Source organism: Zootoca vivipara, chromosome 2 (assembly GCF_963506605.1).
Source record: "Zootoca vivipara chromosome 2, rZooViv1.1, whole genome shotgun sequence".
NCBI classification, from domain to species: domain Eukaryota; kingdom Metazoa; phylum Chordata; class Lepidosauria; order Squamata; family Lacertidae; genus Zootoca; species Zootoca vivipara.
Window position 1 is genome coordinate 42,139,105 of NC_083277.1, and position 15,040 is coordinate 42,154,144.

The 15,040-nt window shown below is 43.3% G+C and overlaps 1 protein-coding gene across 1 annotated transcript in view; it reads right to left on the reverse strand.

The window, feature by feature from the left end:
• Positions 1-15,040, reverse strand: part of NCKIPSD (NCK interacting protein with SH3 domain) — a 94,286-nt gene that overhangs the window by 55,705 nt on the left and 23,541 nt on the right. Inside the window, exon 2 of the mRNA XM_035106417.2 lies at positions 1,216-1,328. Coding sequence (XP_034962308.2) covers positions 1,216-1,328 — 113 coding nt within the window. The remainder of the gene's footprint in view (positions 1-1,215; positions 1,329-15,040) is intronic.

Below are 15,040 nucleotides of genomic sequence, written 5' to 3' on the forward strand. Positions count from 1 at the left end.
CATACCAATTCTATGGGCACTTCTGAAAAAAATCAGGTGCTCTGGATTCATAGAGATGCTTTGGTTGCCAAAAGGATCATCTTATTACAACTGGAAATCCTCATGTTTCCCCCAGGATGTCCGGATTAGCATCACTTAATCACTGACAAGCATGCTGACACCTTCCCATTTATATGGCATGGTTTTCTTTGTGACTCTCATATTACCTGGGTTCATCTGCTGCTGCACATCCCTCCTACATCCCATTCTCCCTAACCTCTCCACTACTTCTTGCATATTCAAGCCTTTTGTGTTCCTTATTGCTTACCACATTGGGCTGCTTATTCTAGTAGCCTACTGCTTTCTTATGTCCCCCCCCCCTTTCCTTTATTGGGTGGGCAGGGCTGGGAAAGGGAATGGGTGGTAGTTTTTAGCCACCGTTCTAAGTGCCAGATAATACTCCACCAATTGAAAAACAAATAAGAATATATTACAAAAGAAAGATTGTATCTGCACATGCCAAGCCCAGATATCCAGCAGCCTTTCCTATGTGGGACTAGCATGAGAAAATCTGTAGTAAATGGATAGTTTCTCAGGGCTGATCTAGAATTGCTAGCAAAATTCCGAGGTTCACGTGTGCACTTTCTACTTTTGTCCTGGACCCTCTCCAGAAAACCCATGTTTCTTTGTCCACTATTGGGTTGTGCTTAGTCCAATTCTTCTGAATGTGTCTGCCTTGCTCTGCCCTCTGCACTTCTCAGGGCTCAAAGTGGCTGCGAGGAGTTGCTAGCTAAGGAAGCTCTAGGCTTCCAGGACTCGTTGCTCCCTCCTCCCTCTCCATTCTCTGGAGGCACCAGGTTCTTTTTAATGTTTGATGCTTTATCATATCCTCTATATGCTGGAAGCTGCCCAGAGTGGCTGGGGCAACCCAATCAGATGGGAGGAGTACAAACATTATTATTATTATTATTATTATTATTATTATTATTATTATTATTATTTTAGAGAGCAGGTTTTGTGATTATGCAGAGATGTGAAGCATTCAGGTGTTAGCTCCCACAATTCCTGATGAGACTAGAGAACAAAAAAGTGATAGAGGCACCACTCCATGTGTCTTTTAAACACCTGGCTTGGCCCTGAATGCTAACCGCATGCCTTACAATCATTTGCCTTCAGATGTGCCTTCCCTAACATTATTTCTATACTGTCTTGAATATTCCTGCTTGGTGTACTTACTGGAGGACATCCCTCTGCTCCAAGTTGTATTTCCCCCCATTCTTCATTGCCGCATTATGAATGGCCTCAATAGCTCTGTCAATAGACTGCAGAACCACATCCTGCTCCAGCACCTATGGAATGTAACAGGCATTGTGTTAAACACCTTCACTTTCATCTCCCCATCAACACTTATAATGACAACGTGAAACTGACAAGCGTAGCCATCTTAATTCTGTTTTATGCACATCCTTTGAAACTCTCTCATTGTTTTGGTACTCAACCACGACGTACGTTTATAACAGAAATCAATTCCCTCATTTTGTTTCTCATGGGTATTTGAGAAAAGTTTCTTTAAAAACAAACAAAAAACAAACCCCAAGGTGTGTATGTGTATGCGTGTGTTTTAAAAAAGTAATATACAAAATGGATTCTGTCTGTGCAAGATTTATTGGCGGAGTAGAAAAACATTTGTTTGGAGGCAGCGGAGGATACATCACAACTCCACTCACCCATCCTGGGCCCTGGAGCCCCAGCAATTCATTACATGAAGATCAATGGCAAGACTTCAGAGGCGCAAAGCAGCTCTTCAGATCAATTTCACATTCAAATTGCCACAGTGACTCTTCCACCCTCCACTGCAAGTTGTGACAATTTGAAGTGTGTTTCTTTCCACTATCTTTGCTTGCCTTTAGAATAGAATGAAGGGGCTGGATTCCCACATACCCCCGACACCCATCTTGAAAAAATCTAGGCGCAAGCATTGACTTGAAATACGTCAGGCAACCAAACACCTGAGAACAGCTATCTCATGATTCACACCACTTGAGGTTCCTCCTGACAGCCTTTTTTATTGCACGTTCATGATGATTTGTGCTCATGATGTTATCAGGGCAGTCATACAAGATCCCACTTTAAATATTGCTTGCACAGGCAAAAGTTGTAGGGTGGTCCTATTGCTTCATTTCCAATAAGTGCATATCCTGTTACTTCTGAAATCCTGTACCATGAATACCCCTATTCAGGTTTATTTTCATCCTACTTCTGTTGCACTATAGCCCCTTTAGACAGCAACCTTGTGGTAAGGTTATCCCTATTGCTATTGTTCTCCAAGAAAATGGGAATGCCCTTCATCAACCAGCTTTGTTTTTATCAAATCTTTTTAAGGCAAATCATGAATCTCACATTCACCAAAATGTTATCTACCCCAGACATTTAATACGCTTATGAAAACAAATGAATGTTGATGACTGCTGGCTACATTCTTCCATTAGCTTCACTGCAGGCACAAGTCATCATTGACACTCACATATTGGCTCTGCATGATCTGACTTACTGAGTGCGACCTTTCTTGGACTAGTTATATATATATATGGGAAGTTGAAGGAGTTGTAACAAAATAAAAGTTATAAAATTGAAAGGTAGAAAATGGGGAAAGCATTATGTGAAGGTGAAGTCAAGGAGAAGGAATTCTTGCTGGTCAAGAACATGGCTATTCTTTTAACTTTGTCTGACCAATCAGTAAGTGTTTATGCACTACAAAAAGGCCCTGATCTGAAGGGAAGAGCAACCAGGGGCTCAAAAGATCCATAGTCTTCAATGTTTGCTAACTCAGGACTCACCTTTAACCCAAACGTGCAATTGAGGACCCGTTCCTATTTTTATTTTACATATATCTGTACGGTGCTGGATGCTGCTGTTGCAACCCAACTTAGATCAGGCTGTAGCCTGGTAGTGGGTTGGGAAGCCCAATCCCAACCCCCACTGCAAGTCTGCAGTTTTAGGGGCATTCTGTGAAAGTAGGGAGGGGCAGAGCTATGTAGTCCACTCCTTGCTAAAACTGGCATCAAAGCCCACCATTACATTTGCCATCACTCAATTATTCCAGTATTTGGTAGACATGGATCAAGCTCTAGAGACAGTGGCTGGCTGGCTCCAAGGCTCCTGCCCAGCACTTTTTCTCCACTTTCCTCCCCCCTCCCCATGCTAGTGCAGCAGTGTTCTAGCTACAGCTACCCAAATACAGATGTTGCGGCAACTCCTCAAGTCAGAGCAATCTTTAGAAAATTCCATATACCAGGATTGTAAGCCTAATGTTACATTTTATGAAGCAGAGCACAGGATCAGCTTTGTGGCCCTACCACGTTTAAGGAAAGAGTACTTGACATTTGATGTATTAGCCTTTATGTATTAGCCCATGGGCAGGCAAACTAAGGCCCGGGGGCTTGATCTGGCCCAAACGCCTTCTACATCCAGCCTGCGGACGGTCCGGAAATCAGCGTGTTTTTACATGAGTAGAATGTGTCCTTTTATTTAAAATGCATCTCTGGGTTATTTGTGGGGCCTGCCTGGTGTTTTGGGGTTATTTGTGGGGCATAGGAATTCATTCATTATTTTTTCTTCTTCAAAATATAGTCTGGCCCCCCACAAGGTCTGAGGGACAATGGAATGCCCCCCTGCTGAAAATGTTTGCTGACCCCTGTTGCCTTTAGTGGGCAAAACCCAATTTGCTTAGATGGGTTAAAGGTGAAGGGACCCCTGACCATTAGGTCCAGTCGTGACCGACTCTGCGGTTGTGGCGCTCATCTCGCGTTATTGGCCGAGGGAGCCGGCGTACAGCTTCCAGGTCATGTGGCCAGCATGACTAAGCCGCTTCTGGTAAACCAGAGAAGCACACAGAAACGCTGTTTACCTTCCCGCTGGAGCTATTTATCTACTTGCACTTTGATGTTCTTTTGAACTGCTAGGTTGGCAAGAGCTGGGAATGCCATCTAAATGCCAACCATCTTCTCTGCTCAGTCAAGGAGTGTTTGGAAACTTTATTTGCCTTAGGCAGGATTCTTGCACGTCATACCGGCACATACTACGCCATGAGTGGCACCAAGGTAGCCCTCAAAACCACCAGCACCTAAAGAAATGCTTTCTAAAAATGTCATCATTTTAAAGTATAACTTGGGAGTGACATGTTTTAAAGTCTTGGGGCTGCTGCACACATGTCATATTCCACCCCACAGCTGTTATCGCTTCTATTACATTGGAGGTTCTTGACAAAGTGACCCAGGTGAGTGGTATATGTTGTTAACAGGTTGTGAAGGGGCTGAGAAAACCAACAGAACCACTACAGTGATCACAATACTGGCTGAGTACATCCTCACATTCACACTTCTACAAGGAGGCAACATGCAACATTTTGCACTAAATTAAAGCTGCAAGTAGAATGGCATAATCTAGATCAGGCATCCCCAAACTGCGGCCCTCCAGATGTTTTGGCCTACAACTCCCATGATCCCTAGCTAACAGGACCAGTGGTTGGGGAAGGTGGGAATTGTAGTCCAAAACATCTGGAGGGCCGAAGTTTGGGGATGCCTGATGTAGATGATCCTCAAGACTACAAATGCATGATAAAAGATGCCAAAATTCCCAATTTTGGAGCAGGAGAACAGCTGATCCCTTGTTAAAAGAAGCTCCTAGCCCTAGGCACCACCTGTTCTTCCGAGTAGAAAAACTGCATCAGGGGACTGACAGCCCACTCCAAACAAAAACCTCTCTCTCCAGAGAAGCGCTGCAGATTATGCCACCAGCATCACATCCAGGGCGGATAAAAATTGACAAACTGGACGCAGGTGGCGCTGTGGGTTAAACCACAGAGCCTAGGGCTTGCCGATCAGTAGGTCGGCGGTTCGAATCCCCGCAATGGGGTGAGCTCCCATTGCTCGGTCCCAGCTCCTGCCAACCTAGCAGTTTGAAAGCATGCCAAAGTGCAAATAGATAAATAGGTACCGCTCAGGCGGGAAGGTAAATGGCGTTTCCGTGTGTTGCTCTGGTTCACCAGAAGCAGCTTTGTCATGCCGGCCACATGACCCGGAAGCTGTACGCTGGCTCCCTCGGCCAATAATGCAAGATGAGTGCCACAACCCCAGAGTCGGTCACAACTGGACCTAAGGGATCCCTTTACCTTTACCTTTAGTGCTAGCAGAATTGCTTCTCCTTGCACAAGACAGGACACCTGCTTCTCCCTGAGCCATAGCGTGGGGAGTGCTGTGGCCCCGGACACATTGTTGAGAGGGGGCATCAACAGGTGCCCCCACAGCAGGCTTTTTCATCGGAGCCTGGCTCCGCGTCAGAAGGAGCTGCGCCTTGGCTGTGTTGCTTCTGCCTGGTGCCTGCCCTGGCGGTGGAGAGTAGAAGGAGAGTGGGCAGCAGCTTCCCTGACCCTCTAACCCTGAACTGTGACGCACGGAAGTTGCCTTCCGTGCCCCATGAACCCACCCTGGGCAGCATGGGCATACGTTCCACTGCTGGCTTCTTCTAAGAAGTGGGGACCCCTCAAACAGTACAGGTTATGGCACAAAGGGCTGTGATCAGTAGGAGGAATGATCACTAGCAATAGTGCTTCCATTGATGCAAAGCCACCATCATATACAACCATATTTTTAAAGGTCAGTCTCCCCTCCCACATTAGATCAATGGTCACTTAAAAAAGAATCCAGTTAAACATAAAATCTGAATTTAATACTAATGTATTAAATTCTGTGCTGCTCATGAAACTCCGTTCATGGTCCTCCGTCAAACACCCTGAGTTTAAGCCTACTCTTCTCTAATGGGGGGCATATGGAGAAGAGTTGTCAGGTCAAGCATTATAAATAGAACATAAAGTATGCTTAAGCCAATTGTTTTCAATGCATTTAAGCATGCTTAATTCTGTATTAAAATGGATTGCAGACAATGTATTACAGCAAATTATGAATATTTATAACTAGCTTCACAGAAATTTACTTTCCATCTTGTGGAGAAATAGAGTTTTATCAAATAGTCAGCAGTAGGTTGCTTCTGGAAACAAACCTACAACCCAGCACACTGAACTCTGTCCTGAATTAAAGTTACCTTTAGGCAAATGACCTTGCTTATTGCTTTTTAGTGTGTACAGAAGAGCCAGACAGAAATTCATTATTTCACAATTCCAGCCCTAACCCCTTGTTTCTTAAGTAAGCATGATCTGCATGACCAGAGGCTTTAGAGCATGCTCCCAGGTAGCTTTAACCCTTTAAAAAGTTGTAAACCATGATGTTCCATTGGTATAGCAGCCAAGTAGCAGGCACTCCTTTTCATAGAAATAGAAATACTTTATTGTCACTGTACCACTTGTTTACAGTGAGATTAAACGAGCCCCCTCATCCCCCCCAATCTCTCAGTCCTTGTTCAGGGGATCTATGAATGACAAAGTGGAAACTTGATTTAGTCAGATCTCTTTAAAGGTAAAGGTAAAGGGACCCCTGACCATTAGGTCCAGTCGTGACAGACTCTGGGGTTGTGCGCTCATCTCGCATTATTGGCAGAGGGAGCCGGCGTATAGCTTCCAGGTCATGTGGCCAGCATGACAAAGCCGCTTCTGGCAAACCAGAGCAGCACATGGAAACGCCGTTTACCTTCCCGCTGTAGCGGTTCCTATTTATCTACTTGCATTTTGACGTGCTTTCGAACTGCTAGGTTGGCAGGAGCTGGGACCAAGCAATGGGAGCTCACCCCGTCACAGGGATTCGAACCGCCAACCTTCTGATCAGCAAGCCCTAGACTCAGTGGTTTAACCACAGTTAAATCATTGCTTTTACAGAACCATCCAAGCCCCTGATACAAGTGGGATGTGTTCCTCTGTCCATCCCAGCCTTCATCAGTGAGGGAGCCCCACCAGCAAGTAGCATCCCAATTAACCCTACCCAAAATGTAGGGCAGAGGTACTGTTGATAGCATCTCTGCTGGCAGCAGCCAACCAAATATCCTGAAATGCTAGTTCGGGAGCTGGCCCATGGTGGTGACAACTTATCCAGGCCTCTTCACTGCACCAGCCTGGGAACTGGCACAGTAAAGGGGCATTTCCCTGTCAACCTTCACCTTCTGCCTTGGCCAAAAGGCTGCGCCATTTCATCAAGTCTTACTGCACCGCAATTTAAGATGGATGTTGACAAGCTGGAACGTGTGCAGAGGAGGGCAACCAAGCTGATCAAGGGTTTGGAAACCCAGCCTTATGAGAAACAGTTGAAGAAGCTGGGTATGTTTAGCTTGGAAAAGAGGAGACTGAAAGGAGATATGATAGCCATCTTCAAATATCTTAAGGGCTATCACGTGGAAGAGGGAGCATGCTTGTTTTCTCCTGATCTGCGGGGTAGGACTTGAACCAGTGGCTTCAAGTTACAAGAAAGGAGATTCCGACCAAATACTGTAGTCGGAAAAACTTTCTGACAGTAAGAGCTGTTTGGCAGTGGAAGAGACTCCCACAAGAGGTGGTGGACTCTCTTTCTTTGGAGGTTTTTAAGAAGAGGTTAGATGGCCATCTGTCATGGATGCTTTAGCCAAGATTCCTGCATTGCGGGGGGTTGGACTAGATGACCCCTTGGGTCCCTTCCAACTGTATGATTCTACTGGTGCCAGCTGGAGGTTAGGACTGTAGCCTAAATCACCTTGTTTTACATCAACCCACCCTGAACAACTCCATCTTGTCTTATTCTTGACTGCCATTCACATGACCATATTCTGGTGAAGGGCAGACAGAGCTGCCAAGATAACACAGGGGAGCTGGATCTCATCAGTGTATGAAGCCACATTCCATAATTTCTCAGCAGGGAAGCTTCATACAGATATCAAATCAAATAAAGATTGCAATACCCCGTGGAATGATTAGTGTTGGATCCCAAGATCTGAAACAAGTATCACCTAAACCAGCTCTGTGCTGTCACATGAATTCCAACCAGTTTTCCCCAACCCCAATTTATTAAATAAAATCTGGCACCCCAGGTGATCAAAAGCTACTGGGAAACCCAAGAGAACAAGGAGATGTACACACACACACACACACACCCGCCCAAAGCAGTTTACAAAGATTGCTCACTGTGCTTATCAATGCAAGTCCCTCCGGCCCTAACTGTCTCCCCCTTTCCCCACCCCTGCACACTTTTATCCCCGCCAGAGTTCTAGTACCATGTTACACAACCATTTGAAACTCTGCGCCTTTTCTGTGGTGGAATGATCTCCCCATCAAAATCAGCCATAACTTGTCCTTTCCTTCAGAAATTGGAGCTAATTGTTTCAACTGGTTTTTAATGTGTAGCTTCTCTGGGTTCTCTGCTACTCGTTTTTAATATGCAACAACTTATAGCTTCACTGCTGGTTTTTCTTAGTGCAGTTTCTGTACATTTTAACGACCGGTTTGATTTGTAATTTACAGTTGTAATGTACTGGTTTGTTATCCCTGCGCTATAGGCAGGGCGAACCCACCCATGAGGCAAGGTAAGGCAACTGCACCAGGCAGCAGGAACCACAGGGGCAGCAGATCCAGCTTCCAAGGAATGCATTGCCCACTGCTGCTGCTGCTGCCACACTGGCAGTGACAGCTGTGGCGCATTCCCTGGAGGTTGGATCTGCTGCCTCCTCGGCAGGTTCCCCATGCCAGTTCTACAGGGGCTTCTTGGTGAATGAGAGGGGCTGCTGGTCTCCTCCTGCCCTTGTTCCTGATGTAGACCTTCACTCACACCTTCCTCCCTGGTTGGGGTGGGAAGCATTTTGTGGTTTGCCTCAGGTGCAAAAGGGCCTTGGGCTGGCCCTGACTACACTCTGGGGTACAACAGCAGAAGATTGGCATATAAATAAAATGTACTCATGATGATGATGGTGATTATTATACTGTACAGAGTTTAGAAGATGGGGAGGTTAATAGGAAAATAAGATGGTGGGGAAAGGGGTAAGCACACCCTTCCTTCCCTTCTGCTCCTTCTCTGCCTCAAAGTGCCTCAATCGACAGCTGTTTTGAAAAGGAAACCATGCTATTAGGACTTTATGACACGCCCCTTAGACAAAACCAGTCTGACTTACAGTAGATGTGAGTTTAAAAGGAGCATTATTCAATGGTATGATATAAACATACCATTATTAAAATCAGTTAAGACCATTTAAAATCAGAAGAAAAGGTTAGGACCTTAAAACATGTATCTTAGGTGTCAAAGACCACGGCAAAGAGTTGCATCTGTACCATATGACGGAAGCTATACAATGAGGATGCTAGACTCACCTCTGTGGGTCTAGTAGGCTTTTTACCCTTTTATAATGCCGACAGATACCTCAATGTTTTAGCATTCCTAATCCCTGAGCAATCACTACCAGCAAAGAAACCACTGCTGGGAAATGCAGATGTCTTTGTACAAAGAATGAATTTTGTAAGCATGCATGTTTAAAGTTGTGAGAAACAGAGAGCAGGTTTCACGTAAAGGAGTCAAAGCAGATATAACTATTACGTGAGCCAAATAAATGTGGAGGCTTTTCCTTACCATGGTGTGTTTTCATGGCACTATGAGAGGTCCATGTTCCTCAAACATGTTAGATTGACTCTGGAAGAGGTCTGAATCATCAAGCATTTATTGTGCAGAGGATACCTTCTTTATAGTCTACTAGCAAGAGGCAAAGCTATAGAACTGAATCAAGACACAGATATTTCCAATCTCTGTTATTAACATGAGCAAACAGGCAATTTAATCATTGAATCTCAGAGGCCTTCTTACTTCTCTGCTGGATTAAGACAACAAATAATATAAATAAGACATTTCCTGCTTGAAAGCTCCATGCAACATGCTTGAGCCTGCATTTGAGACCAACATAATAAGAAATTGCTCCTTTCCCAACAACTAACAGGACAAATTATCTTCACTTTTCAGAAGCATTCTTAATTAAACTCACTTACAGAATATTCATGCAAGCTACTAATCAGCATTTCCCAAAAGAACTGCCTTCACCCCTTTCTCCATAAAAACCCATCTCTTTGCAGTCATTGCTCGGAATCTTCTGACTGTAGAAGATTCAGGCTTTTGTACTGATCAGAAGGGGAGGGGGGGAACGCAATGGTAGTACAGAATATTTCTTTCTACACCCCATCCCCCAACCACTTTTCTCTTTTCCATTTTCTGCCTCCCTCCAACACACTTATATCACTCCTGCAGAGTACTTCTCTAAGTGTCACTCTACAAAACACCATGGTTGTTTAAATGCCAGTCACATAGGAAAACTTGTTCAGCAGTCTAGAATAATCATACCTTTCAGAGAAGCATTTTTCTAGACAAATGGGATCTTATAGGGTTTGCTGACAGAACCAAAGATGGACTGCAGGCATGCGCTGTGCGTGCAATTTACATATTTAAGGCAATGGGCCTATTACAGATATGACAAGCCCCTGAAAAAATGTGCCTTTCAAACCAAGTTTTTCCTCTCCTTTGGCAAGGTTAGATTAAGCACAATAATATTCTACTCCTTCCGTGTCTCTCCCAATTTAGGGGACAGCAACACAGGCCCGAAATGGTTTCATTCCAGAGGTCACATGCTAAATTAGAAGCAAGATGCTTTCTACATTCAAGGTTAGGAATTTGAATTACTTACAGAAGTTAATGTACCACATTCAAGCAAGTGTCAACAATAGTTTGAATACCCTCCCACGGAAGCAGACAGAGGGGAAACAAAGATGTTGTTCAGGTGTTTTCTGCTACAGTGGCTTCCTGCAGACATAATGCTTAACCATATTTTGCATAACCATGGCTGGCAGACTTAACCCAGTTAAAATCAGAGCCACGCCAGTAGGTCTTTAGAGACTCTTCAGCTGAATGCAGGAAAACAGAGGAGCATGTGAAACCACACACTCACCTTTTTGTTGCTGTTGCCGCAAGATTGTATGGTTCTGGCAGCAACAGAAATCATGCTTGCTACTGCTGCTAGCTGCGCTTTTCTTCAGTACTTTCCACCCCAAATATGCCAGTGTGGAGGCAGTATCAGAACCAGTTTGTGAGGTGAAGAAATTGCCTGAATCACACTTTGCTCAGTGCAAATTAAATGCTTAACCATGGTTAGTGCTAAACATTGCTTACAACCTGCTTGTGACCAATTCTTAAGCACTGAAAAGTGAGTGTGGCGGTGTGGTGCCTGAAGTGTTGGATTGGGGCCTGGGAGACCAAGGTTCAAATCCAAACTGGACTATGAATCTCAACTGGGTACAATTGGATCAGTCTTTGTCTCTCAGACTCAGCTACCTCACAGGATTGTTGTGAAAATAAAAATGAGGGGGGAGAGAGAGCCACCTTGAGCTACTCAGAGGAAAGGCAGGGTATAAAGGTAGTGAAAAAGCAAAGAATAGCTTTAAGTATTCAGACACAACACTTAATCGTGGTTAAAGTGTTATGTCCTCAAGGGCCAGGCTTATTGCACATGTGGAGACAAAAGGCCAGTTGTTGTGTTCCTCTGTGAAATCATATAGTCAAGTGTCCACAGCTGAATGGAAAAAAGGTTGGTGTGCACATGGAGAAACAGAAAAGATATCTGTGATTATAGTTGCACTTTTTACGCTAGCAATGATCTCAGTAATGCATTGTGTTTACATGTGTTTCCCCCTAACTTATGTCCATGTGATTATGTACTGCGAATATGGATTCCATGGAAGAATTCAGTGTAAATTTTTTTTTAAAAACTTGCCTAAATAAATAGCCACATTGTTTCTAAAATACCATTTCAATAGAGAAGGTGCACCCAAGAATACAATACAAACTCAGAGACCATAAGCGGTCAGAACATTCTGCTCCCTTAGGGGTTGCCTGATGGTTCCAAATGACAGTTTTTTCCTCAGAGTAATTACAGTGGTGCCTCATTTAACGAATGCCCTGCTTAACAAAAGGATTTTTTGAGCGGAGGTTGCCTCGCTAGACGAATTTGTTTTATGAAAAATTCGTCTAGCGAATCGCGGTTTCCCATAGGAATGCATTGAAATTCAATTAATGCGATCCTATGGGCAAGAAAAAATTTAAAAAAAATTCAATGCATTCCTATGGGATTCGCTAGATGAATTTTTCGTTATAAGAAAAGACCCGTGGAACGAATTAAATTCGTCTAGCGAGGCACCACTGTATAGGGCAAGCCATTATACTGGATTGAATTACTCTTACCCTGGGATAGAAAGGCTGTGATCTTCCAGGTGTTGTTGGACTACAAATTCCCAAATCTCTGGCCATTTGGCAAGTTCATTGAGGCTGATCTGGAGGGCCACAGCCTGTCTACCCCTGACTTGGACCAGAATATACATATTAATTGTACAATCAATTTTGGATAGCCTTGGATAACACAATGTGCAAGGTTTCCCCCCCCACTTGAGGAGCCTAGAAGAACAGCACTACTGGGAAGAAATAAGACCTTCCTTCTCCTTTAGCAGCAGCTGCTCCTCTCCTTCCCAAATAAATCTGGCTATCAAGCATATTAGTTCAAACACTAATAGCAGAGGGCTAAAATGAAGGAGGCAGGAGCTCAACATTGTCAGGATCAATACATCCATGTTTCCCCCCTCTTATCTGAAAAATACATCCATTGCAATAAAAATATAGGTGAAACAGCGTTGAAACTGCCCTAATCACTGCCATACAAGTTGGGGACACAAACTACATGGTGTTAGCCAACATATGACAGCTGAACGGACCACTTTTCCAGTAAGTTGGGTCAAATACCTCTGAAATTGCTTTTGATTGCTTCTTAGTGCCTTGATGTGGTAGACACACACGAGTGCCAGCTTACTGAGTTTGTGGATTTACAGCACTTCAATGGGGCCAGAGAAACATTTTACATTGCTGCTGACTTGCATGGGGAATAAAGAAAATAAACTTAGGAAACTGTTTCAGAAAGCCTTGTGTTATAATAAACATTTGCTAACAGTGGAAATTCTGGTTTTAGTGAGCGATTTTTTCCTGGATGAAGACAGGGAGAATTGTTCTGCCAACGTTAAGTTTAAAGGACTACAAAATCAGATTTTAGTTGAGAATCCAACTTTCTAACAGATTGTACATATCACATTTGGACTGGTTCATTAAGCAGAGACTCCAAGAAATGAGTAAAGGTCTATAGCAATTCAAGGGCAGAAATGCTATTACTTACCCCTTCCATTTCACATTATTTTTAAAAACTAGCATCTCGCACTTACAAAAAGCTCAGTGGGAAACTCATGTCTACATGGAGCAAAGTAAAAGCAACAAGTCTTGAACTGTGAGTGTGTTTCTTGAATCTAAATGGAAGAGAGGTTTGAATTAGGGGTTAGGTGTGAAAAACAAACCACAGAGACACATAGACAGACAGAAACCCTATATTAGGGCTGTCTCCAAACCTAATGCTAGACCCAATGGGTGGAATTCAATGTCATACTATTACAAACCTCCCACCAGTGCAAGCGTCTCACAGATGAAACAATCCCCACTCTCCTCCACCTGGATGCTGTTCTGGGGGGCTTATCCAATTTCAAGGGCAAGGGTACACAGGAGGAGGAGGGGCAGCCCCATTGCACAAGAAGAAGCCCTTGCGCAGGGCTTCCGCTGACAGGACATGTTAGGCAAATCCTGTCCATTGAAATAAAGGGACCTATGTTAGTCACATATTTTAATTTCAATGGGTCTACTCTGAGTAGCATTGGATACAACCCTTATAGATTTCTCCCAGGCAAAAACAAGTTGTGCACCTTTTGTATAAGCCAAGGTTACCAGACGTCCCCATTTCCCGGGGACAGTCTCCGGATTTACAAATCAGTCCCCATACAAAATCCATTGAAGTTGAAAAGTGTCCCCAAATTCACTGAAAGAAATCTGGTAACCTTAGTATAAGCAGACTCCTGGCAGTGCATACTGAGGGCTTTAAGCCATCCCTGTTTCAGGATTCATTTCTTCATTACATTTTTATGGATTTTCACAAGAGTAATAAAAATGAAGAGAAAAATAAATTTTGAATCTTATAAACATAGAAAGCACTGAGGGTACAAGTACGGCAATAGAAGCAATAAAGGTCATAGAGGTAGAAAAATTGTTAGAATTATAGCAGAATAGCCATGAAATTATATGGTAAAATATTCAACTAGAACTACTCATACATTCTAGCAATATGTCCACAGGATGAATGCTGGTTGGCATACTATACAAGTAGGTACCAGTTCTCAATGAAACTGTCAAGACACATTGACTTTCTTTCATAGGCTTGTCCATTAAAACTATTTTCCAGAGCTCTTGATAACGGCCTGGTTCACATGTAATAACAAGGAGCAGAGGAGCTGCTTGCAGGGACTTTCGAGCAGTATGCACCAGCTCACTTTTTTTTTTTTTTGAGTTTTAAAAACAAGTTTATTAATCAATTTAAAACTTTACATAAAACAAAAGCACATATAGTAATGGTACAACTCAAATATTTCCAATTTTGCAAGTCATACTCATTTCCTATATCTATATAAATAAGAACCCCCTCCCCCCTCCCATCCTCCCTGTTCCCCCCCTTCCCTTTTCCTTTCCTACTATTTTCCCTACCGTCTCCTCTCCCTCCCTCCCGTCACCATCATTCCTTTTTTCCTATTGTACATTATATATATCTATTATATATAGCAACTCTGGAGCTTAAGGAGAGCATTCAGTAGAAATCATTAAAACTAAAAATATTATAGGAACAACAAAGGGTTTGTATGTGTTTTCCCTTTTTCTTTCGTGTTCTCCTTCCTGCCAATCACTAATATATTTTTTAAACATATGCAAACGTACTACACCCAGTATATTTCTCTATTATACACATCTAATACGTCCCTTTGTCTTCCTGCATCAAAACCTTATGTATACATTTACTTTTTTCTTTCCCCCTTCTTTATTTTTTAGTCGATTATTACCAAATCCAGTGCACCTTTAGTATATTTTTGAATATATAATTTATATTTTTGCCAATTTTCCGAGAAGTTTTTTTGCGATTTGCCTTTCAGGTTGTTGTATGCACCAGCTCACTTTAAAGTGATGCATAGACTGTGTCCACAGTCTGGCTA